This window comes from Notothenia rossii, assembly GCF_949606895.1.
Source record: "Notothenia rossii genome assembly, chromosome: 10".
Classification (NCBI taxonomy): domain Eukaryota; kingdom Metazoa; phylum Chordata; class Actinopteri; order Perciformes; family Nototheniidae; genus Notothenia; species Notothenia rossii.
In genome coordinates, this window is record NC_136908.1 from 30,621,376 (window position 1) to 30,648,471 (window position 27,096).

General features: G+C 40.0%; 1 protein-coding gene across 9 annotated transcripts; it reads right to left on the reverse strand.

Moving 5' to 3' along the window:
- Positions 1-1,283: 1,283 nt before the first annotated feature.
- atat1 (alpha tubulin acetyltransferase 1) lies at positions 1,284-17,514 on the reverse strand. 9 transcript variants are annotated; one of them, XR_013803103.1, is made up of 12 exons: positions 16,481-17,514; positions 15,069-15,129; positions 14,380-14,471; positions 14,080-14,137; positions 11,165-11,278; positions 10,103-10,204; positions 9,118-9,163; positions 8,732-8,777; positions 7,258-7,332; positions 5,971-6,184; positions 3,119-3,206; positions 1,284-1,419 (listed from the first exon to the last, which is right to left on the reverse strand). XR_013803103.1 is itself a non-coding variant. In XM_079653109.1 (12 exons), coding segments are annotated over exons 2-12 (822 nt in total). In that variant the 5' UTR covers positions 16,483-16,531; positions 17,328-17,514; the 3' UTR covers positions 3,553-4,589. The 9 variants fall into 9 exon arrangements, 8 of the variants coding, with proteins under 8 accessions (XP_079509231.1, XP_079509232.1, XP_079509229.1 ...); XM_079653109.1 differs by lacking the exons at positions 1,284-1,419; positions 3,119-3,206 and adding an exon at positions 3,553-4,601 and having other exon boundaries at positions 16,481-16,531; positions 17,328-17,514; XM_079653105.1 differs by lacking the exon at positions 8,732-8,777.
- Positions 17,515-27,096: the final 9,582 nt, after the last annotated feature.

Genomic DNA, 27,096 nt, shown 5'->3' on the forward strand with positions numbered 1-27,096 from the left:
TAAAATAGTTCCAACATAATCATAGGATACAACTTAGAGCCTATAGTAGAGTATGTAAAAGTCCTCCATCAAAAAGTTTGTATGGCAAATGGTTTGGAAGGATGAAGAAAAGCAAGCACAGGAGATTCCTGAGACCATTTGAACAGGAATCATGCCTGCACTGCTACAGAAAGCAGGTAACAAGAGTAACAAGGCTAAACCCAACATCCACAAAGCTATCAGACCAACATGCCAAGTATATGGCGTAGTGGACTTTGCCCCTGACAGCCCATGCAGCACAGTCTGTGTATAAATGTCCCTTATAGGCTCATGTGTGACTTTAAGCATGTTTCTGTCTTTGTGCGTACACACAGATTTAGAGATTAACCCACATATTATTCACATGGCCCCTGGAGAGTACAAGTGAGTGTGGTACTGCTAAGAATGCTGGGAATGTGATTTGTTAAAAGGTCCCATATCATGGCCATTTCGACCATTTTACCGGCATATTTTTCATTATGATTCTACTTGTGATAGTCGGACATGAACACCTGTGCAGCCCATGTATTGATTCCATCCGATAGCTGCTATAATACAAAACAAAACTTCTGCCTGCTCCCCACAATGATCAATAACAGGGAACGGATAGTCAAAGTAAGGTACAAATAAACAGAATCACACGAAGCCTGGTTAGTGTTGCCTGACTTTATAAAGTTTGTTTTTTTAATAAGTGTGTGGTTGCGTTCTAGTCACTTTGCTCAGCACTACTGCTTGTTACAACTTTTATTTGCCGTACTCGCCATAAACTGTTGCTCAGGTTGAACATGGAAAAAGAGAAATGTCCAACGAGGCGTTCTGGGGCAGCATAGACAGGTCTTCTCTGTGTTAGAGTTTTACTCGCTACAGGGTGTACTTTGAGGCTTTGTGACTCTGCAGACCGTTTACATGCAGAAAAACCTTCACAACACATGATTCCCCTTCAACATGCTGCTCTGTTATGGCTTTATATCAACACTTCCAATTCATTTGGATGGTTCTGTCTCATGGCTGTTGTAGTAACACCTCCATATTTGGCCCATAGCATGTTTAGTAAACTACTACAGGGCAACATTTTTTGCAACATCTTTCAGATATAATAACCCCTCTTATGGGAGCGTGTCCCCGTGTTCACCAGGGCCAGGTGCTCCGGTGCCCCTGCTTCACCCACTGCGCGCTGTGGCAGCTCTCTCCTGCAGTGCACCACCAACCCCCCCTACCCCCCCCCGGCTCTCCCTCTCCAACAGGCATCTCTGGTTGAACAGCATCCCTCATGGTGCACGCTGCAGACTGTCCAACCCCCGGAGCTCCTCTTCAGTTCCACCCAGCTGGGTCCCTCTGTACACGGAGGAGGTGAGGGGCTTCTTGGATGCAAACAGAGGTGGGAGTGAGAGAGGCTTGGACCTGGGTGGGGGGGCAGGAGAGGACAAGATCAGTAGAAGGGAGGGTTAGGATGAAGGTGTAACTCTATGTGCAGCTGAAGAAAACCCAACAAGACTTCCTAGCTTAGCATAGTATAGCATAGCAGAGCATCATAGCATAATAGATTAGCATAGTGTAGCTTAGCATAGCTGGTTGGTTGGTCTGCCCCTCCCATAGGGAGTGTGAAGCTGACAATTGAGCGGCCCAGACCAAGCAAGGAGGCAGAGGCAGAACGTCCAAAAATATAACCCGGTGTGGGCATTTATTACCTCATAAACATATGACACAACGATTCACAGCCTCAATCCTGCCGAACATGTGCACACCGTTACCAACCACAGGGATCTCACACCACACTACCAGCCTCCCAACAGACAGGGAAACAGAGCCTAAATACACACTCACACTAATCAGCAATTAGACAGGTGGGGGGGGGGGCACCAAGTGCACACAATCAACAGCCACATACATGGGGAAACTCTTTTTAACATAAAACCAGCAAACAGAGACAGACAAACTAAACACAGACAGATGCACAAACTACATACATTTCTCCACCAACAAAGCTACACAATCCGTAACGGAGGCCGAGATCTATGGCCCCAGAGATCACCTCCGTTACAGGGAGTGTATAACCACAAGAAATGATTCATATCCGTTTTCTCTCATTAAAGTCTTGGCTACTTAAACTGTTTGGGTTAAGTCGGATGAACTCACATTATAAATGGCCTTTGGGGAAATATCAGGAACACTTCCACATCTGCTGGGCGGGCCCTTACTGAGCTCACAGTCTGATCCTGGCTCCAGAGGTTTCTAATAGTCATACTACTATTTACTTGTATTTATTTCCTCAGTTGCTTGACCACATATTTATGTCAGTTGAAGGTTGGAGCTTTCTTATCCCGGCTGCACATAAGAGGAAGATGCACATGTATCATCCTGAGATGATCATGAGGCTGATACATTAATAGCTTTGCCAAACCTGTCTGTTTGAAAAATGTAAAGTTAAATTAGAGCTATTTCACAATCTATGGGACAAAGACAACAAGAACCGAGACATTGACCCAAAGTTATTTCTCTTCAGGTTGCCCAAAAGTAAAGCTGATTTGGTTCAACATGAGGATTTGTTTTTCAAAATAAAAGTAGTCAAAGTAAAGTCTGTCATCTCCCTTGATTCTTCTTTGTTGGGTGAAGACGCCATGTGATGAACACAATCATGCAACAATGATCATAATCACCTCAATAGATATACTGTATGATTCTGAAATGGGCCTTTAGGTCAAGCAAGTACTTTTACTTTTGGTACTTTAAATATATTTTGATCCCAACACTTTTGTACTTTAACCCAAGTAAGATTTAAATGCAGGACTTTAAGTTGTCACAGAGTACTTTTACAGTTCAATATTGCTACTTTTACTTCCACGCATATGACAGTAAAATCTTGAATTTGAACCTTTGAAGAGTGGGCAGAAACATTGATCATAAACAGGTGATCTACATTTTGCTTAAAATCCATGGAGAAAAATCTCTAATTCGGATCTATTCAATAACATTGTTTTACATGATAAGTACTAGTGGGTTCTTTCAGAAAGTTTTTTACATTGTTACCATCTAAAATGTAAATCATATTTAATGTGGCCGGTATAACGTGAGTGTAAAAAGGTTCCTCACTGAAGCTCACCTGGGGAAGGTCTGTGCAGCCGTCCAGCTGCTCTGCTGTTCAGGGGCCCCCTGTATGGGCTGCAGTTGGCCCCCCCCTACCCTGCTCGCTGCAGGAGACATCCCAAACATACGGAGCAAGTCGACGGGAGGAAGGAGGACAAGAAGGGATGGCAGTGCAAGTCAAAGAAAAGTTAGGGAGACAACAGAAAGAAAAAAAGGAGGAGAATAAATGAAAAAATGACATAATAAAATAAATAAAAAGTAATGACAAATGATGGCAAACATAAATCAAACTCAAAGAAGCCACATAAGGGGAAACAAATAAGTGTGTGTGTGTGTGTGTGTGTGTGTGTGTGTGTGTGTGTGTGTGTGTGTGTGTGTGTGTGTGTGTGTGTGTGTGTGTGTGTGTGTGTGTGTGTGTGTGTGTGATAAAACACAGTCTGACATTACGAGATTGGTTGACAGTTTTATGGGTTCATATAAAAGGCGGGCAGATAAGACAGAGCCATGGTGTTCCTCTGCTGGGAACATGAGGACTATATTCTTAAAAGTCAAATGTCCTCCTTACAACAGATATCCCCCCCCCCTCACTCTCCAGGAGTGCCTTCACACACACATCCTGGTTCTGTGATGAGAGAAATGTGGAGGTAAAGTAACCGTGGGAACCTGCTGCATAGAACACATCCACGGCAGTCGGATGGAACCTGAACACTGTTTGGATCATGTATACGGGGACATCAACCACCAGTTTTTTTATGTTCTATGCAAATCTGATTTCGCAAATAGAGCGGTGCAGGAATGAGTCCTAAAACCTGGAAATTAGTCAGCCTTTTACCACTTTTTCATTGTAGTAGTTCGAAGGCTGAAATTAAGTCTGTGGTTAACACAAACTGAAGAGACTTTCACGTTTAGTTCTACAAAATAAAATATGTCAGTAAATTCTCCACTCATGAATGCTCGAAGCCTCTGTGTGTCATAAAAACAGTGAAGCGTCTAAATAGGTCTACCAAACATCAACACGCCGACGATTAGCCGCCTTTAGCTTAGCGACGGTGATGCACAGCCATGTGACGGTGATGTAGTTAGGTTTTAGCCTACAGTTAGCTTACTTCTGGTGATTGCATTTACGACTAAAACATTACAAAGTGGTGTTAAAATGTGAAGATTATCCTGCTAAACAAAACATGTAAGTTTCATGAACGTTTTTGCCATTTTCTGCAATGTACTGAAATCCAATGGAAAGATCCCAGAGCTTTTGGTTGAGGGAGCTCTTGTGATGCTACTCTTCCGGGTCAGGCTACAAATCTGTCATCACTGCACCACTCTATTTGACCATATTGTAAGACTGAAAAACAAGAGACTGGTGCCCGTGTAAAGGCACTCCGCGTCTCACACACTGTCTATCAGAAATTGAGCTAAAAGAAGCCAAACGTTTAAAGGGAAGAGGCACAGTGCCAGGCCGAGGAGGTCAATGCAAGCCCTGATGAGGTCTATTGAGTGAACTAAGGAGCAGAAGAGGACGATGACAGTGAAAAAAATGTATGTCAAATGAGTAAAAGAAGATACATGTGTTGAAATGGGAGAATGAAAAAGTGAAGGGAACGAGAAAGAGAGAGGAAGAGACAGAGTTTAGAACACTAGGCTGAACAGATAAAGGAGAGAGGACACAATCAGTAGCGTCGCTCTGACAGACAGGACCCTCTTCATTCTACTTCTGCTTTGTTAATTAAACAAGCTCATTTACATGAAGTGTGCTAAATACTTTATATAGGATTTCAACATTAAGTCATAAGCAGCAATGCAGCAAGGTATATAGGGAAGAGGATTAGGGCCACTTGAATTGTTTTTTAGATCCAAACAAAAGTGAGTTTTTATTAGCTCTGAGATTAAAGCCAGAATTCTGAGAAAAAGTCAGAATTCTGAGCTTAAAGTCAGTATTCTGAAATTAAATTCAAAATTCAGGGAAAAAAGTCAAATAAAAGTCAACATTTTTCCGAATTTTACTCCAACCAGAATGAAAAAAACGAAAGGAAAATTGTCAGACCTCAAAAAGTGGCCCAACCCCTCTTCTGCAGGTTTATCAGTCATCAATCACACCCCTCCTCAGAAACTAGAGCACACTAACAAGAGTGGAACAAGAGTGGAACTTCTGTTAGTTGCATTTGTCACTCATTTATCATCAAAAGCACCTTGATGAGTTTCCCTGCACACTAGTGCCCTAGTTTCTCAGGGGCACTAATGTTCAACCACTAATGTTCTGGTTAATATTAGTGGTTGAGCTTAAAGGAGGACTCACCTGGTAACCTTCAAACATACAATTATGTTTTTCTGAAATGAACAGGTATTCCAAAACTATGAATATTGAGTAATCTTCTTTTAGTTCATTAATGTAAATGGGATCATTTTGGCTAAACCCGTAGTATTTAATACATTCCACGCGAGTCGGAAGTTCATCTATAGTGGGGCTCCAGTGAAAATGTGTGTTTGTGAAGTAGTGAAAATACGACTTTACTGCACAAGCTTTGTGTGAGACTTTGTAAACAGATGTTTACATATAGTACAATAACTTCAATCAATTACAACACTTGTCAGGTTTAGTATTCTTTGGATGCTGCAGGGACCTCACACAGCTTTAATCTCACAAACTGCAGGTTCCTGATGCTGCTTTCAGTAACTGTTCTATCTGTGTCAACTCATCTGCCTGCATCAGTGTTCCTGTGCATGGGGAAACACACTTTAGTGATTGCATTTCCATTCACAGAGCCAAGCAGACTCTCATGTGTAAAATGTGCATGTACATGCTCCAGGTCCAGACTAGGGTAGTGTGTGTGTAACTGTGTCAGTGTCAGAGGGATGGTGTGTGTGTCCTACCTGCTGCGTCTTTCCCTGCAGCGCTCGAGGAGGGGGGACTGGGGGCTCTGCTCCCTGCTGCGCCCAAGGGCAGGAACTGGTGCGGCCTGGGAGCGGGGCCTGCTGGGGGAGGATCCCCCGCTCAGGGAGGAGGAGCACTGGGAGGATACCGACCGCTGCGGGGAGTGAGGCGGAGCAAACGGCCAGGGGCGAGCCCGCTGCTCCTGATGGACCACTGCAGGGGAGAGGAAGTACTGATGAGCAAACTGTAAAGACTGAATTGTGTGGTGTTTCACATTTCACAAGTGTCCCTTTATTTAATTTCAATCAAGGTTAATCATCTAAAAACACCTCTCATTGTCAATGTGTTTTTAATGTCATTTCTGCTTGTTCCACTTCCCTGATATTTTACTTGTACACAGAAAAAAAATATTTTTAGATTGACTGTTTAGGAGAGCTGTCAAATCTTGCAAGAGCTTTTGTTATGCAGATATAGTGAACTAGTTTATCTCTATTTGGCATAATAGGAGCAGAGGCAGAGCCTAAATATAAAACAGCACTATTCCTGTCTCATGGTAGAAGGCTAATTAATTATACATAACCTCACCAAATACTATGTAGTGTTTTGATGTTTCTATTTTAAGTATCAATTACAAATTCCGACCACTATATATATTAAAGGGTTATGTCTCGGCAGGATTTGGAAAAACTTGATGTCCAGGCATTTACCTTAAGTAGACTGGACGAAAGTGTCTTTAGGGGTCTTTGACTTGAATGCTTTACTCTCATCTGCTACATTATGAACCATCCTGAACTCTCAGGTCTTCTGGAACGGTTCTTTGTCCTGTCAGAACTAAACGTGGAGAAGCAGTTATTTTGCTCCATGTATCTGGAACAAACCAGAAAGCTGCAGGTCTGCTGCTACGCTCACTGATGACATCCAGGCTGAAGACTTTTCTTTTTGCTGCTGCTTTTAATTAAATCAAATAACTGTTCTTACACTGCACTGTAAATTTAACTTTTCTATTTTATAGCTGAATTATTCTATTTAGCTTTTTTTTAATGTTATTTTCTTAGCTTTTAATGATTGTTTTTAAAAGTCATTTGATAATTTGTTTCTGTTGAACGATATCTTAATGCTTTTTGCTCTTTTTTATTTGTTGTAAAGCACTTTAAATTGCATCGTGTTGTGCTTAATAAATTATCTTGCTTGCCTAGCTAACACATCATTATGATTTGTTCTCAGCTGTTAGTCTGGCTCAGAACAGTTTTCATACTCCTGACAGAGTCACATGTCTGTCTGTTTACCTTCTCTCTCCATTAAAGAGTAGGGCTTGATCTCTCCGTCCGGCTTTCTTAGGGGAACCTTTCTCAGCTGGGCCACTGTGGAGGAGAACACATTTAGAGTGGGGACAAACACAGAACATGACTGCTCACACTACATACTGTCCTTCACAAGCTTCATTTGAACAGTATTTCCTCTGCCAGTACTGTACAACTACTTCTCAGTGAAGGCTGGAACACACTTCACATATTGGTCTTGAGAGCATTTCAAACTCAGAGCAGACATGTGAGCATGTGCAACATTTCTAGCAGAACTTGAAACAGGACAGACCGTCCCTGACAGTATCCTTCAAAACTTCCACAAATTGTAATACCTTATCTAGTCATGTGAAACAGTTGTTCTTGTGCCATGTTATCATATCAGTCTAGGATAACCTGAACATATATTTTGAAATGTAGTTAGTAAAAGTGTAGGAGTGTTTGACACCATTAATGATAAGCTGACACTCAGGTTCAACCCTCACCCAATAACTAGAATAATCCACAATCTAAGAGCACACATCAATTAGCATAATCATCATGGTTTATTTGGATAAGAGTAAATACACCATCATGTCAAGCGATGAAGCAAGTAAGTCTTGCCAACACGTGTGTTGATGTATTCATGGTCAGTGCACAGCTACATGCAGACAGTATTTCTGGTGAAAAAAAGGACACTAACTCTCCTCTCTTTCAGGAGTGTTGTAACTGTGGCCTCCTTTAGAGGGGCCCTGTTATGCTAATGTTCAGGGTCATATTAGAATGTTGTGTCTCTACTGGGACATGTCTCTCTATTCGCCCTTTATTTTTCTCATACTGCTGCAGCACCTCTTTTCACCCTCTGTCTGAAACCAGAGCCCAGTCTGCTCTGATTGGTTAGCTGATTGGCTCTGTTATGAAAGGTCAACCTCTTGTAGGGTCCCAGCCCTATCACGTACAATGTGTTTGAGCGTTAGGCAATAGAAACACGAGTGTAACAGTGATGGCATTATGTTACAGAAGTAAACAAGGGCACTCTTCTCCCCCCCCCCCCATGGAGGCAGGGGGGGGGGGGAGAAACTCCCTCTGGAGGGAACACAGGGATTGTAGCCTTTGCAGACCATTCACATGCACAGAAACCTATACAACACACTACAGGAAAATAGGGCCTCTTTAACAATATGACAGACATGAAGAGGCATTGCAGGGTCAGGAAACAGGCAGGTCCTCCTGTCAGTGAGAGATATGTGAGGGAGGGGGGGTGAGGTGGATCTACAGGTTGAGGCATCAAATGTAACATATACTATACCTGTAAGTGTAGAAAAATAAGAGTGACGGGAATAAGGGAGTGAAAACCGGCTGAGAAATTATGAGGAAAACAAGAAGACCCAGACAAAATCAAACATATCATATGGGACAAAGAAGGAGGACAAGATGCTGGGGACACATGAGAAAAGAAAAGAGATTTAGAAGTCCTTACAAAAAGCTGAACATCCCCTGATCCGGCAGAGGAGAGGAGGGTGAGCCTGAGAGAGTTTGATGAAACAAAAGATGTTGGAGCTCTGCTCTTTTTTACTCTTACACACTCTATGATGAGGAGAATTGTACATAGAAATGTGCAACAAAAAAGAAAAAAGTGATGTCAAAAGCAAGAATTCACTTTACACTGTAGCATGCAAAATATGTGATGTAACTGAACTTGAAAATATGTTTTCACAAAAGCATTTGGGTGTTACGGCTTTACGCAGATTTGCTGAGAAATGAGGAGGCATATTCAGGGTTGAGAAATACATTCCCAGAATCATCAGAGGTTAAATCACATAACCCATTTCCGCAACTAAAAGCAAAACATTGGGAAAAACGTACCTGCTATGTTGACGAAGAAGCCCTCAAACACCACAAAGTTATTGGCCTGGACAGAATAAAGTGATAAACAACATAACTGTTAAAGTAAGAAAGAATCCAATCAATGGGGTTAGCTTTTTCACAATGAAACAAACGGTGATACAAACGTTGAAGGGCGTGTACAATTGACTGAGCAGCATTATCAAGGCAAGCTACTGAATCAGGAAAGCCATTAGAAAAGGGGGTTCAGTCTTGACCTTTGGGAACAGCTAACGCATTTAAGAATAATCTCTGCTTCCTAGCTTATGGATTTTTGAACTGCATGTCGCTGTATGCATTCATCCTGCTGAGGTGTCATGAAGTAGAACAGGTGGTTGGCACTCTGGGCCAACATGTAAACAGTGTGATCCACACTCACATAAGCTAGTACAAACACTGACAGAACTAACAGAAGCATTTAGGTGTGAAACATCTGGTCCGACAGCTTGACCCTTGTCCTTTAATATGAATGATATCCAGGATTGTCCTTACATCTTCTTACATGTTGATTATGTGTGTATCTGACGCATTGGAATAAAAGCTGTAGCTATTCAATCTGACTCCCTATTTTTCACAATCTACTTGATTCAAAAAGTACTGATCACCTTAAAGAATGTATATGATAAGATTAGACTAGAATAGAATAGATTTAACTTTATGGTCCTTAAATAAGTCATACCTAATGTGGTGAATGTTTAACTGGTAGATGTGACTTCTAACACTACAGCAGTGGTTCTCAAACTTTTTCTGTCAGGCCTCTGCGCCCTCCACTTTGAGAGACACTGCACTACAGTAAGGTGATAATGATTGTACTATAGAGAAGTCTAGAGTTGAGCTTTTTCACTGTCAAATTATCCTTTACAAGTACAGAGACACTAGCGGTTTCTACTGGAATAAGCCTGATGAGTGACATCTGATAAAGCCTCACACATACATATATAGCGACAGTGTGAAGGACAGACTGTACCTGAGGGACACTGGGCGTCAGGTAGTAATGCTTTGCCAGGAAGGACAGGAACTTGGGCGACGGCCTGTCGTAAGCCATCAGGACGGGCTCTAACTTCTTGTGCTGCGGTACAGAAACAGAAAGAGACTAATAAACATCACACAGCTATGAACTGTGATCATCATCTCTACTGGCAGATATATTAATACATATTTTCCGGTTCTCTCAAAAAAGAGAGTTCCAAGTTCCATTCAGTGTTGTTTGTGAAAATGCACGCATTTCTCATCGCTCTCTGTTCTCCTAGTTTTACTGAAGATCCCACATGTGGCTACAGGTTAAAGAATTACTACTGGCAGAACATTTTGCCTTTCTGTGTGGTTACTTGTGCTTTTAGATGTGTTACGTCAACAAGGCAACGCACTAGTTTGTTTGAGGCATACTAGGATTGAAGGTATGGTAGTGTTAAAGCCAGTTTTAGTTTTTTGTGAAAAGGTCCTAATATTGTCACAGTGGTGACCTCTGTAGTCAAGGGACTATAAAAGACTACAATTCCCACAGTGCCAGTCTTTAATAGTCACAGATATGGGAAGAGGCCGTGAAGACACCGTTTTTAACTGTTCATTTATATGACGTATATCATGATAGAAAGAAAGATGAGTTGTGCCTCTTTTGTATTAGTTTGACCTCTGTAAAGGCCTATTTGGTTTGTTAAATGGCTGTGGAAAGAATTTGATTTGATTTTGATTTACCAAGAGTTGCATAGCCTCTCGAGTATTTTAGTCACACATCATCAGAAGCCAAAAGTCATCAAAAGTGTAAGTAAAACAACAAAATTGAGAGATAAAATGTTAGAAATGTCTGTTTAAAAGCTTTAAAAGGCATCTAAGTGGTTTAAGGAAACAAAGGAAGGAAGCCACAACAGGCAGTACTTCCACCATGAAGGAATAATGGAACCTGTATTTCATAACATTTCTCTTAGTAAGCCCACAGACTACTCATGTTTTGATCTCAAGAACCTAGAGAGGTGAATGTCATAACGTCTTCCACTAAATCTGCTTTCAAGTCATTTGGAAGGAGTTTCACCTGCAGCATGAAATCAAAGAGCTCCCTCCCGTAGCCATATCGCTGCAAGTTCTCTGCTATGTAGAAATCCAGAATACACAGTGGCTCCGCCTCCACGTGTGAACCCTGTCGGTCCTGTGGAGGAAACACAACCAGCACAGCTCAGAAAGCAAGTTTAAAGGACCCATGTCATGGCCATTTCCACTGATCATAATTCCATTGTTGAGGTATACTAAAATAGAAAAATACTGTGCAATTTTCCAAACTCACATTGGTTTCGCATACAGCATCTCTGTAAAGTATGTGTATTCACTAAGGGTGGGCGGATCGATCCCAAAATATCGATACTTCCGATATTACGTTACGTTTCAAAATATCGATACTAGAGCCAATAGGATTGATACTTTTTTCCCCGTCTCCTCTACTCGTCAATTTCTTCAAAAAAACTATGTGCAGACGAACACTAGTATATGCTCTTTTCTTCTCTCTCCACTGCTGTCCTCCGCTCCTCGAGGCTAGCGCACGCGCTCCCTGCCTGAACGCCGATTATCAAACTGACTGACAGCAGCCGGCAGGACAGCAGCAGCCGGCAGGACAGCAGCAGCCGGCAGGACAGCAGCAGCCGGCAGGACAGCAGCAGCCGGCAGGACAGCAGCAGCCGGCAGGACAGCAGCAGCCATGATGGCTGAGAGAAAGAGCAGCGTTGTGTGGAGCAACTTCACAACTGGCAATTAAAACTTAGCGAACTGTGATGTGTGCAAGAAGACAGCTCGCTACTCTGGCCACTTTGTATTGTTATTTTTCATGTTTGCACTTTAAATTTGCAAAAGTAAAACGTTTATTTGTCTATAAAAACTGTCCGGTCTGTATTCATGAAAATGAATTCAGATTTAGTCTATTTATGATGATTTCAGCTCAAAAATCATGTCATTTTGGGGAGGTATTTTCTGTGTTAGAGTTTTACTCGCTACAGGGTGTACTTTAAGGGTTTTGACTCTGCACACCGTTTACATGCAGAAAAACCTCCATAACACACAAGGGGATGGGTAATAACCGGAAAAGCATGATATGGGACCTTTAAATAGATATCAAATCAGGGAAGCATGTGAAACTAGAGAATGCAATTCCTGAAGAAATTGCTAGTGGGAATGCTTTATGCTGAAAAGCTGATGCTAAACTGCTACGCTGAAATGTAATGTTTAAGGAGAAAGTGAAGAATTTAGATTGAAATGATACATGAACACTGGGGGCTTGAATGTGTGATGAGAGAAGAAAAGAAAGTAAAAAGGCTTGGAAAAGCAGCAGAATATTTGAACTGCAAACTTCTGAACTAACTTGATGGCGAATGATCTGTCGCCATGGCAACGGCATTTGACGACACCCCATAATACGCTTAGATGCGTTGATGGCTGCATCGTTATCAAAGCTGTGAAGTTTTGGTGCTGTTTGGAGTATTTTCACTGAAGTTATTTGAAAACCGTGTTTCAAGGTGAGCATTGTGTTGCCACGGCAACAGCATTTGAAGAAATCTCAAAACTGTCCCGTAGATGTCTTCACGGCTGGACTGTTAGCACACATGTGAAGTTTGAGCACTTTTTGAACATTTTCATAGGAGTTATAGCAACATCATGTTTTATGGCGAGGGATGCGTTTCCATGGAAACGGCTTATGGTGAGATCTCAGATTTGGCGTAGAGCTGTTGAGGCATGGACCGGTGATATACAAGTGAAAATTGGGGTACGATTGGAGCGTGTCGATTGGATTTACAGCGAAATCCTGTTTCATGGCGAATTGCATTTGAAGAAATCTCAAAACTGTCCCGTAGATGTCTTCACGGCTGGACTGTTAGCACACTGCTATCTGAAGTCTGCTGCTCTGAGCATGTCAGTTGGAGTGATGACATCATCGTGTTCCATTACACAGGTGTTTATATTTGAGCTAACGAGGCGTCCAGAGATCAAAGGTTTCCATTGTTCTGAATGAGAGATAAACCTCTTACATGTGAACGTTTTGTGGAAGAACAGTAACAGATATCTGTGAAATTTCAAAACGTGAAGCATGTCAAGGAAGTTGAGTATCTGAAGTGTAATTTTTGTGTAGTTTCCGGTTAATAATGTGGCCTTTTTGGCAGTTTAACTAAAGGTCTGCCCGGCTGCTACCATGAGGAAATATCTGTCTGAAATTACAATGGGGTTTAATGGAGGAATGTTGAATGTTTTTGTCACTTCATGCCTTCAAGAGGCATTTTGTTTAATTATTTTTGCTTAATTATTTGTCATTTTTCAAGCTACGAGATGTTTTCCTACATTTGTCATTAAACATTATGTCTCAGGAATGTAGGGTTTGGGAATTATGGCAGTTTAAAAAAGATATATGAAGGCAAATTTCAAGATTTTCTACCCTCTAGCTGTGACATCACGCACTCTACTTAATGTTAAAATCTGAAGAAAACCTCTAAAACAAGGTCTGAACAATGTTTAATATCTCTAAAAGTAAGAATCAGATTTAAAAGTTGTTTTACAAGAATAATCTCAGAAAGATGTGTAACATTTTAAAGTTAGAATGAGGTTTCTGAGTGAAAGTATGAATGAACAGTTAGCAGTTGAAGTCGCATGAAGATTTGTTGAACTGGAAGAATTTCTCCATTGACTTCAATGGTTAAAAATGTGATGTATTATGGGATGTATCTCTGGAATTATGAAAGTTATGAATGAGTAATAGCCATCGATTCCCGACCGAGCTGAACGTTTTGATGTTTGAACGGAGTTTCTGCGATGTTCAATGCGGAAGGAGAAGCGCGGCAAAATAAGTCGGCGGAATAATAAACTTTTCGTCCGTAGAATAACAGTTAGTTGGAATGCTGTTAACAGCATTCCCACTAAATGATTGCCCAACTGAGGAGCCAGAAGATAATTCAAGACAAAAAAGGTACTCACAAGAAGAAATAACTTTTTGTAGCCAACCTTGAGAAACCCCACGACAACACCACGGCCTCTGTGTGTGGGGAAGGAGGGTTAGGGGGGGAATGGGATACAAGAGGGTGTAGTGAGTAAGACTCTGTGCTCTAATTAACTTTTTACTGCTGCAATAAACATAAACACAGTACGCTCACATCTAAACACAACAGTACATGCACTGTGACCACAGTATGACTCAGTACTGAAGCTATTAAAGGTCCAGCTGATGAATACAGCTCAGTCAGTGTGTGTGTAATGAGAGGAGAGTGTGACATGTACCCGTTGCTCTCTCCGTCCTTCAGCAGGTACAGCTGGTGCTTCTGGGACTGCAGCTTGGAGGCACTGGTTATAGAGGCCGGGAGCTGCTGGGCCTGAGGAGAGAAAGGACACTGTTACGTTTATCATCAGTACTATCACAAAGGATGTGGAAACTAGTACTAACATGAGGTTTGAGTTTTGCAAAGGATAATATTCCAGCCCTCTGTCTGTACAAGACATGTCTAAATGATATGTCAGTACACTAGTGGGTGTACATACGCGCAATAGGCCTGTGTATTGTGTGTTTGAACCGACTTCATTCAAATGATAGAGTGTGTTGTTGTTGTGATGATGATAGATGTTGGATCACAGAGTATTGGGTTAACCAGATCAGTGATGCTGTTGCCCTACTCATTAGCAAACTGCATTGAGAACCATTAGGCCCTAATGGTTCTCTAGCAGTTAGCCTCTGGGTCTTTTACGTGGAGTAAGCATTTAAAAAAAAAAAAAATGTTAAGGGGTAATTTGTCTTTTGATGTCAAAAGACAAATAGTGATAAATGTTAGGAAAAGTACGATATAAATATTTAAAGAAAGTTAAAAGTGCTTATAAGTATTAAAAGTGTACTACAACTATTTTCAAAATTCTAAATAAGTCAGTTTTATTTAGATTCTAACCCCAACAAACAAATCATACAAACAGAGACTCACCTTTGCTGAGGCTCTCCCAAGCTCATCGATAACTGTTTCTATGTTTGCCTGAAGATGTGGCCTGCAACATGAATAATAAGCATAATAATAATCAGTGGTGGAAGAAGTATTCAAATTATTATATTGTCAAAATACTTTGTTACGAGTAAAAGTCCTGCATTCAAATCTTACTTGCATAAAAGTACATCATCATAAAAGTATTATCTCCAAAATGTAATTAAAATATAAAACGTAAAAGTAATCATTGTGCAGAAAAGAGCGTGTGTATATAATGATATCTATATATGTGACATTTCTAGAAAATATTGTTGCATCAAGTAGCATTTCACTGTTTAAGTTCTGATTGACTTTTAGTCAAACATTTAAATAATTAGACTCTTTTGTGACTTAAAGGTCCCATGTCAGGGCCATTTCTACTGATGATTCCATTGTTGAGGTCTACTAGAATAGATTTATATTGTTCAATTTTCCAAACTCACATTGGTTTCTCATAAAGCATCTAGTCTGTATAGTATGTGTATTCACTCTCTGTCCTACACGCCTTGTTGGAGCTCCTGCCGCCCCCTCCCTGTGAGCCCAGTGTGCTCTGATGTGTGTTTATGTGTTACAATGGCATTTATTAGCAACCAGCAAGGACAACTTTGAGGCTTGAGGAGCGGACAGTGTGAGCTGGATTACTGGTGTCGTTTCCTGGTTGCTGCGTTGGGTCTGCGAGACAGCGAGACACCTCGGAACTCAGCCTGAACTCAGCCTGAACTCAGCCAGAGCACACAAACAGAGTGTGTGTGTGTGTGTGTGAGGAGCTCCACGGATTGGTCCATTTGGACCTGGGTATCGTTACGCCACTATAACCAGGAAGAAACAAATGGAAAAAGAGAAATGTCCAACGAGACGTTCTGGGGCAGCATAGACAGGTCTTTTCTGTGTTAGAGTTTTACTCGCTACAGGGTGTACTTTGAGGGTTTGTGACTCTGGAGGCCGTTTACATGCAGAAACACCTTCATAACACACAAGGGGATGGGTAATAACCGGAAAAGCATGACATGGGACCTTTAATGAGTTTATCCACTATTTTAATTTTTAGAGTTGCATTTTGTTAAAAGTGTTAACAATAAAGGTAGGGAAATAATTTCCTTTCAAATGTAGTAGAGTAGTAGTACAAAGTAGCATGCAATGGAAATACTCAAGTACCTCAAAGTTACTTATTACTTCCCATCTCTGCTGATACTTCACCCCCAACAACATCCTGAATACCAAGTGACACACACTCTGAAATGAAGTAGCTTCATCCATATTATCCAGTTGTTCTTCTACAGCTGCACAGGCACATGTAGTACTGTGTTGGTGACTGCACTAGCATTAATACAATGTGACAGTTCCCAGCCTGAAGAGAAAAGGATGTTCCGACTTACATTCCTGCTGTTTTACGTCCTGCAACAAGGGTCTGGTCCAAGATGGAGAACCTCTCGGGAAATAAGTGGTTGATATCAAAAGGAAACTCCATTATATCTCACAGATACCTGGACCGTTATATCCAGGTTAGCAGAGGAAACAATAGCAGCAGGAGGGCAGCAGGTGCTTTGCTAGCTAGCGAGCTAACCAACTAAACGGGCTGTATGCTATCTCACAAAGATAATTCGTTAATGCAAAAACAACAGTAAGCTAGCTGCTAGCATTCCGAAGAGAATAGCATTACAACTCAGCATTGTCTGAATGTGAGGGGCTGTAAATGATGAGAGTAGTGAGAACAGGCACCGGCTATTCACAGTCACTGCAGCTCCATTGTGTCTGTGGTCGAGTCCCTCCCTGGCAACATCAACCGTAATGTGTGGAAAAGACAGTGGAGAAAGTCTGCATTGACTACTGCGTCAATAAACGTTTTGAAAAATATCCCAAAAACAATTTAAGGCAAAAATGAGTACACATGTTGGGAAAAAATGATATAGTTACTTAGTCAACCTCTATCCCAATAGTATTTTTACCATAATGTTTAGCAAACCTGTTTTTCCAGTTTTACGGTAAAATTCATGAACAGAGAAACTGCTCGGAGATATCAGGGGAGGACTGTCTTCAATTCAATTCAATTCAAATAGCTTTATTACTTAGCATGACCATCATGACATTACGTTCCGTGGAACATTACGGGACATAATTCACTGTGTTATAGACAGAGTGTGTTGCGCCACGGACCTGTTAGGTAGCGCACCTGTGTTTTGTTACCCTTCCAGCTTGAGTAGCATGTTATGAAGTTGTTCCTACCTTTCTGTGTAAACTAATGGAACATAAAGTGTGGAGTTCCATACTCAACACGCCGCCTCCGACTCCCATTCATCGGCTCTACAACATACAGAATTACGAAAGCTTTGTACAATTGTGACATATATTTAAGCAATAGCTCACGACAGGCCGTGGTATATGCTCATTATATCACAGCTAAGGGGCGTGGTTCGGCCCGACGCGAAGCGGAGGGTCGACAACCCCCTTAGCTGTGTTATAATGAGCATATATCACGGCCTGAAGTGAGCTATTGCTTTTATAAAACGGTTACCAAGTGTGGCAATATGAAAGAAAAATACACACTCTAATTAAATAGTTTTTATTAGTAAATAATGATGTTCAAAATAAAATAGTCCCTCCGTTGCCTTCTGCACAAAACATAGTGCAAGGTGGTTGCTATGCAACAACACTTACAGCAAGCGAACATATTAGACAGAGAGCGTTGATCCATTATTTGGCTGTTTATTTACATGAATGTGTATGTTGCTGTTTATTGTGCAGCCACTGAAATACTGTCCAGCATCAGTAGCATGGCTTACGTGGTCACTTGTATAGGTTGAGGTTGTTCGAGGCTGTTGCTTGGCGTGGCGAGAATATTGCTCCACTTTCTCCTGTCCCCGAGATTGGGCTTCCAGTAGCTCTGGAGAGAGCTTTCGCACCTGTGGCCACTAACGGTCATAATTTCTCTGCTTTGTTTCAAGACCCGCATCAGAAAGCTTTTGAATGGTGCTACTTTTCCAGTTGGTCTACCTGCTCTTCACGGAGCTCTGCATGTCGTAGTTTAGGTGCTTTTTTTTCTGGAGATAGGAACTGCTCAATCCACTCCTACATACTATAGTAAGACCCCCCCGGAGGTCGAAGTTAATCTTAAATGTTTCCATTTTATGCTTTGTAAGTTTGTTTCGTAACGGAAGAAATTTAAATATATTTATAAAACTGACAAGTCAAATCAAGCAATCTGATTGGTCGATAGCGTTTTTGCGGACCTCTTTGATTACAGATTTGAAAACATCGTTGCTTGCTTTAAAAGTAGCACAATTCATTATGTTAAACCTTCAAAAGTATCTAGATATCCCTGCCCTAATGCCAAAGGAACTGCACACTGAATATGTTTTGCCGTTTGATGTCTATGTCTGGACCGCTGCGTCAAAAAGGAGGGCTTCTGCCCAGCTTCTGCCCCGTTACTTCTCCGCTGCTTTCTTGTTCCAGTATGAAAACAGTTTGCTTTTCAGCCCAACGGTATACTGTTTTTCTCAGACGCGGAGGGATACTGACTTGTTGTGAAAAGTAACTTACAATTCTACCCGTGGTATACGCTCAGTATATCACGGCTAAGAACCAATCAGATTGCTTGATTTGACTTGTCCGTTTTATAAATATATATATACAGTGGGGGGAAAAAGTATTTAGTCAGCCACCAATTTTGCAACTTCTCCCACTTAAAAAGATGAGAGAGGCCTGTAATTTTCATCCTAGGTATACTTCAACTATGAGAGACAGAATGGGGGGAAAGAATCCAGGAAGTCACATTATAGGATTTTTAATGAATTAATTGGTAAATTCCTCGGTAAAATAAGTATTTGATCACCTACAAACAAACAAGATTTCTGGCTCTCACAGACCTGTAACTTCTTCTTTAAGAGCCTCCTCTGTCCTCCACTTGTTAACTGTATTAATGGCACCTGTTTGAACTCGTTATCAGTATAAAAGACACCTGTCCACAACCTCAAACAGTCACACTCCAAACTCCACTATGGCCAAGACCAAAGAGCTGTCAAAGGACACCAGAAACAAAATTGTAGACCTGCACCAGGCTGGGAAGACTGAATCTGCCATAGGTAAGCAGCTTGGTGTGAAGAAATCAACTGTGGGAGCAATTATTAGAAAATGGAAGACACACAAGACCACTGATAATCTCCCTCGATCTGGGGCTCCACGCAAGATCTCACCCCTTGGGGTCAAAATGATCACAAGAACGGTGAGCAAAAATCTCAGAACCACACGGGGGGACCTAGTCAATGACCTGCAGAGAGCTGGGACCAAAGTAACAAAGGCTTCCATCAGTAACACACTACGCTGCCAGGGACTCAAATCCAGCAGTGCCAGACGTGTCCCCCTGCTTAAGCCAGTACATGTCCAGGCCCGTCTGAAGTTTGCTAGAGAGCATTTAGATGATCCAGAAGAGGATTGGGAGAATGTCATATGGTCAGATGAAACCAAAATAGAACTTTTTGGTAAAAACTCAACTTGACGTGTTTGGAGGAGAAAGAATGCTGAGTTGCATCCAAAGAACACCTTTTTGGTGGGGCTGTTTTTCTGCAAAGGGACCAGGACGACTGATCCATGTAAAGGAAAGAATGAATGGGGCCATGTATCGTGAGATTTTGAGTGACAACCTCCTTCCATCAGCAAGGGCATTGAAGATGAAACGTGGCTGGGTCTTTCAGCATGACAATGATCCCAAACACACCGCCCAGGAAACGAAGGAGTGGCTTCGTAAGAAGCATTTCAAGGTCCTGGAGTGGCCTAGCCAGTCTCCAGATCTCAACCCCATAGAAAATCTTTGGAGGGAGTTGAAAGTCTGTGTTGCCCAGCAACAGCCCCAAAACATCACTGCTCTAGAGGAGATCTGCATGGAGGAATGGGCCAAAATACCAGCAACAGTGTTTGAAAACCTTGTGAAGACTTACAGAAAACGTTTGACCTCTGTCATTGCCAACAAAGGGTATATAACAAAGTATTGAGATTAACTTTTGTTATTGACCAAATACTTATTTTCCACCATAATTTGCAAATAAATTCTTTAAAAATCAGAAAATGTGATTTTCTTGATTTTTTTTCTCATTTTGTCTCTCATAGTTGAGGTATACCTAGGATGAAAATTAGAGGCCTCTCTCATCTTTTTAAGTGGGAGAACTTGCACAATTGGTGGCTGACTAAATACTTGTTTGCCCCACTGTATATATATATATATATATATATATATATATATATAATTCATAAACATTTTTGAACAAATGCAAGACAACATGTTTTCTTTACAAGGAATATAAGGGAAAATGTATTAAAGAAAATAATAACAATGCTGATAATCAATTCATAATACATTAATAATAAAAAGCCGTGAGAGAGTTTGATTCTCTCAGGCACTTGTGCAAATAAGCAGCCCCATTGTTGACAGAGTCACATGTATAGCAATAAACTGGTCATGACGACGAGGTCTTCTTTAGCCTTAACTGGCGTGGTTTATTTTCATCTTTGCATTGCACCACTTGACCTGCTCTCCATGAAAGCTAGAGAGAGAGAGAGAGATAGAAGGGGAGGGAACAATCCCTTATATCTGATACCTGACGTCAGCTACAATAGCTGCGCCTCCTTACGCCTATAGCGCCCTCTTACTGTGGAACAGTTATAGTGCAGTTACATGCAGACATATTAATACTTACACTTAACACCCATCACAGTGACTAGGCTACTACTACTACTACTACTACTACTACTACTACTACTACTACTACTACTACTACTACTACTACTACTAGTGTACTACTACTACTACTACTGTACTACTACTACTACTACTACTACTACTACTACTACTACTACTACTACTACTACTACTACTACTACTACTACTAGTCTACTACTACTACTACTACTGCTACTACTAGCCTACTACTACTACTTCTACTACTACTACTACTACTACTACTACTACTACTAGCCTACTACTACTACTACTACTACTACTACTACTACTAGTCTACTACTACTACTACTACTACTACTACTACTACTACTACTACTAACCTACTACTACTACTTCTACTACTACTACTACTACTACTACTACTACTACTACTACTAGCCTACTACTACTACTACTACTACTACTACTACTACTACTACTAGTCTACTACTACTACTACTACTACTACTACTACTACTACTACTACTAACCTACTACTACTACTTCTACTACTACTACTACTACTACTACTACTACTAGCCTACTATTACTACTACTACTACTACTACTACTACTACTACTACTAGTACTACTACTACTACTACTGCTACTACTAGCCTACTACTACTACTTCTACTACTACTACTACTACTACTACTACTACTACTACTAGCATACTACTACTACTACTACTACTACTACTACTACTACTACTACTACTACTAGTCTACTACTACTACTACTACTACTACTACTACTGCTAGCCTACTACTACTACTACTACTACTACTACTACTACTACTACTACTACTACTACTACTACTACTACTACTAGTCTACTACTACTACTACTACTACTACTACTACTACTGCTAGCCTACTACTACTACTACTACTATTACTACTACTACTATTTCTTCAGGAAGTTTAACAGATGGCATAGATGGCTCATCATGTACAGTTACTGTAATGTGTGCAATGTCCAGCAGATGGCACTCTCTGTTTGTCTAACAGTTTTTCTTTTGTTGGACATTTATTCCATTAACAATGTTTTACTTTTATGATTATCTTTGAATGTTTCAGATATATTGTTGTTCATAACACATGTATTATGTATACATATTATATTATACATTGATAGATATGATTTTAATAGGAGAAGAAAAGGACACAAGTGGTAATTCCTTTAGTTGATAATTACAACAAATAAAATTCACGGAGTCAGATTTTGAAATATTAAAGGACCCTTAATAAATACTGAAATAGAGGAACTGTATTTATTGTGTTTCTTCACGTGTTTACTAAGATTCTTACTGTACCACCTCCTCTTCGACTGTTTTAGAAGGTTTGCTTGCAGCACCAAATTAAGAGAAATATAGTATGTATATACTGTAACATATGAACAAGAATAACAGTGATGCAATAATGCAGAGTGGCAATATGTTGAGTAAATATTGAATATAGAATGTAACAGCTTTTACAGTATATTACACTGTTCTTGATGGGTCAGTTTGGACATTCTATGGTTGATTATTTCTGTAAAGCAGAAATAGGGACAGAAAGCAGCCCTGTTACAATGTCAGCTTTGGCCAAAAAACACATTTGTTTTACGGTAACTCCATCGGAAAACACTATGGAACATTCTGCTTTTACCATGTATGTATATATTTTTCTGTCAATTTATTGAACATGTCAGAAACAAAACATACAACAATAATAATAATATATATATATTCTTTTTTTCCCTTCTTTTTCTCACTCATAATAATTATAATAAGTACAACAAAATTATGATAAAAAAAATAATAATAATAATAATTCTCAAATAGTCTCTGTCATGTTCAACAGGGGCAAGAAGCTTTTCTGGTCCTACCCCCTCTAGAATACATTTTCCTTATAAATAACATATTAGGTCATCGTCATCAGCGACATGTTTGTCTTGATAATTTCTTTGTTTGTTTTTTACTAAACAATCAGAAATAAATTACTTTTAAAATTAGAAGAAATAACAAATGGGATTTTACAGGTCCTGTTCATAACCATTCATGATTTGGCTCCTAAACAATACTTTCAGTTTAGATAGACTTGTACAATATTTCAGTGCATCGTTATTCCACAGACTAACACCTTTTGATGAGATGCAATGGAGTTTGGCATTTGTTCGTACGGGTGGTTTTATGAAAATGCAGTTTCCTCTCAACATGTGCATGCTTTCTCTCCGTGTGAAAAGTCCATGGATATTATGAGGTAAGTGTTGATTTGCGGCTTTGAACATCATTTGAATAGTTTTATAGTCAACCAGGTCTTGTAGTTTTAGTGTTTTTAGTTTGATTTATTTGTTGGTTATGTGTACGTAGTTTTATGTATAATTCGTATGGCTCTTTTTTGCAGGATGAAGATACAGTAGGATGTGTATTTGTTTTATATGTGTTTCCCCAAACTTCCAAACAATACATCATGTATGGAAGTATGAAGTATATCACATTTGATTACCATGTCTATAATTTGATAATTTGTGCATTTCCTTTCGCATTGGTGACTTAAATTTGAAGTGGGACTAAATGATGCTCTATGTGAGTTGCGAGGAACAGGAATCGGCTTTTTATATTGTCACTGCATCTCAAACATATACATATAAACCGTCATGTGTTCCAACAGGCTCAGCCTTTGTTCTTTTTCTTGATGTAGCTTTAGTTTTCAGGGATCTAAAGTCAAAGCTGTTGTCGAGAGTAATAATGGGTCAAATATATGTGTAATGTATGTCAAACTCAGAGGTATTAACAATCCACACACTCCTATACTTCACAGGGATTTTACGCTTCTGTTAGAACGTAGTTTTGTTTTTGTGACCCACATATTCTGGTCTCATGACCTCATTTTAAGCAACCGTGAGCTGTTCATTTAAAAACTCATTAAATAACTTAAGTTTATTTAATAAATAACAAATTGTGTTGAGGGGGTTTGACCTCATAAATTCCTAAAAGTGTGGTTTTGATCCTGTTGTCTGAGAGCGTATTGGAGCATCAACTGGCTTAACAAATATTGACTATTCAATTAATATTCATCCAGTGTTAAAAAATAATGAAACTTATAAAGGTCTAGGACAATGAGTTTAGTTTTTAGTATAAGTATAGTAACTGGAGTAACTGTAGGTTTTAGAGGAAAGTAATTTTGATACTTTAAAAGTGTGGAAGGTAATTTTGGAGAAACCAGCTCGAGTGCGCTAGAATTTGAAAATACAGAACCGTAAAAGATCTGCCACTTCCTTAGAGAGTCCCTCCTCCAACACACACGAACGTGCACATGACCAATGAGGGCACGAGATAAGTTTGTGCACAGATGGAAGGCTGACAGGCAGGTAGGCCATCCAGTTACTTTAGCCGGGCCGGCTAAAATGATTGGTCGTGCTTTTTACAGTTCCACGGCTTCCACAGATGACATTTCTTTATGGATTTTTTGTCAAAGCACTTAAGATATTCATTGCTATCGGGATGTTAAGAGCATTCCATGGAATATAACAAAAAGTGTATCTCGAGCAAGTTTCTCAAACATACCTACCCCCAGTGGCGTTTTTATATGTAGCCTACAAAAGTGGTGGGGCACAAAAAACGTATTTGTCTATATATAAGCTTCTGCAGTGAGGTTCATGGCTGGTGAGGCACTGGCACTGACTCTTCAGGTCTACAAATATTAGATTTTGACCTAAATCAAAATATAATATTATTTTCAAAAGCTTTTTTTGTCTGATGCTTCGATTAATTTTAAACAGGCAGTTCAACCAAAGGATACCCAAATGTAATTTTATCATTTAAATATTGAATTGTTCTCTCTGAGTAAGATCCCATTTTCAATAAAATGGCGGTCTTACCTTGACTTGAAGATGAAGTCCATTTGCCTATCCTTCTGGACAAAAATCTCTATTACTTTTTTGTAAAAGTCCTCCTTATCTTATTGTAGTTTCAAAAGTCTATCATAAATCTAATCGATAGATTTTTTTATTCGAAAATTATAAAAGTAGGGTAGACATGTGGATATTATCTGGCTGGACAAAACGTGCATTTATCTAACAGGTACGTTTCCCACAGATCTTATTTTGAGCTATTTTCTAAAATCCTATGGAGAAATCTCATTGCTTTTTTGTGGAGGGAACCCATGCGCAGCTTACTTCCGGGTTTTAGGACGCGCCTCTCGTCTCCTCTTCACACACCAAACTTTTCGCAGCACACATACTTACAGCCAATCAGCTCTGAATGATGTGAGATGACGTATGGTGGGGATGGCAGCTCAGTGCCCCTATGGTCATTATTTTTTTGCCACACACATTAAATAGGAAAATACTCTGAGCATGCGCAGTGTAGTTTTTACAGTCACCGTTCACAGTGAGAGGGAGGGGCATGATCGGGTTTTGTCCTTTTGTCCCTCATGGTTCTAAACAGCTCAATAGGCACACACTGTAGACACTAATTAGAAGAACATAGACTAAAACAGCAATGTACAGACGAATCAGAAGATTAAACATGATCTTAAAATATATTTTTATATATTTAGCATTTTTTTGTAATCATTATTTTTAATATGTTCTGCTGACACTAGGTGGGGCTGTGCCCCATCTGCCCTAATGACCAGTCGCCACTGCCTACCCCACCTTTAAGTACTTTTTATATAGTAAATATATATACAGTATATATATATATATATATATATATTGATTCTGTGGGATGATGAGAAACAGAATTTCGATTACACAACGAGAGGAATTGACAATAAAGTTGACTTTGACTTTGAGTTAGCATTCCATCTTAATCTTCTTAATACAATAATCTAGTGAGTTTATGAATATGGGTCAAACTGTTATTTAATGAACCCCTCCTCTGTGAAGGTGGAAAATGCTTGTGTGTTGCAACTTACAAATAGGAACACATATTCTGCATACGCACAGCTCGTTGGTTTACTTTAGAATTGAGTCAGGAAACCACAACACCACAGGTTTCACGTAGGTTCTTTACCTGGTTGCAACCTCGTCTACAAAGCTCTACTTCCTCCCCCCCCTCCATCCCTCCATCCGGAGCCTCCACCAGCCTCGCCCGGGCAGGTAGAAAGTTGCGAGGGAATCCTGCGTTGCCTCATTCTCCAACCACTGTTGCATAACTCTGGTGTTTCCTTCACATCACATTATCTCACATGCTAACTGGTCCACCATGTGACTGACAGAGTCTTCTCTAATGGTTTGTATTCTTACTTCCTTTTTAAAAAAAGGTCAGCAGGTTTACTGCTTCATTTTGGATCAGTTGACTTTCCTCATTACAGAAAAATAAAAAGACATGTAGACATTAGAGGTGGAAGAGGTACTCAAATCCTTAACTTAAATATTTACAAGTAAAAGTTCTGAATTCAAAATGTCACCTAAATCAAAGTACAGAAGTATTATCAGCTAAATGTATTCAATGTATCAAAAGTAAAAGTACCCATTATGCACAATGGCTCTTTTGAAAGTATTATATTGTTTTAGAATATTTTATGATTGTGTTTTTATGGCTAACATATACATGTAAGAGCTTTTTAAATGATGACAATGTTAAGCCAATTTCAGTTTTTAAATAATAATATTTTTATTTTTTAAATTAATAATCCGAATGTGCGAAGTAATACAAAACATACAATATATCCATACAAAATGTAGTGGAGTAAAAGTATAAGGTAGTATTTTGAGTACCTGAATTGACAGTACTTATGGAAATGTGCTTATTTACATTCCACCACTGGTCGACACACTGTTGATCAGGGCCAGCTCAGGTCATAGTTTTGGCTAATCTTCTTAGCTAAATTGAAATTAAATGTTATTGCTACAGCATTAAATGATATTCTTGACAATGGTATTTTTTTAAAGTTGTGTCAAGATTAAGTGTTGTTTTACCCATCCTGTTTCAACATGACAGTGCCTTGTGCACAAAGCCAGGTAAATACACAATTCAGAATAAAATAGGATAAGAATTGGACTGCACTGAGCCATGAGCCCATATAAACAGGGCCGGCCCTTGGAATAGACAGGCCGTTTCTCAATCTCGAGGAAACTGGCTTCCGAGCCAATATTTCAAGGATGCTACGTCATCGAGTGGCGCCGAAGGACTGTTCCAATCTCCAGCATACTTGGAATTCCACAGAGGCCGCGTCCTTGGTTTGGGGGTAATTTCGAGGCTGCACATGGGTAGACTTTGCGTCCTTAAAATCCCCACAATGCTTTGCGCACGGACCAATTTCCCCAAATCTGTGGCGGAAAATGTA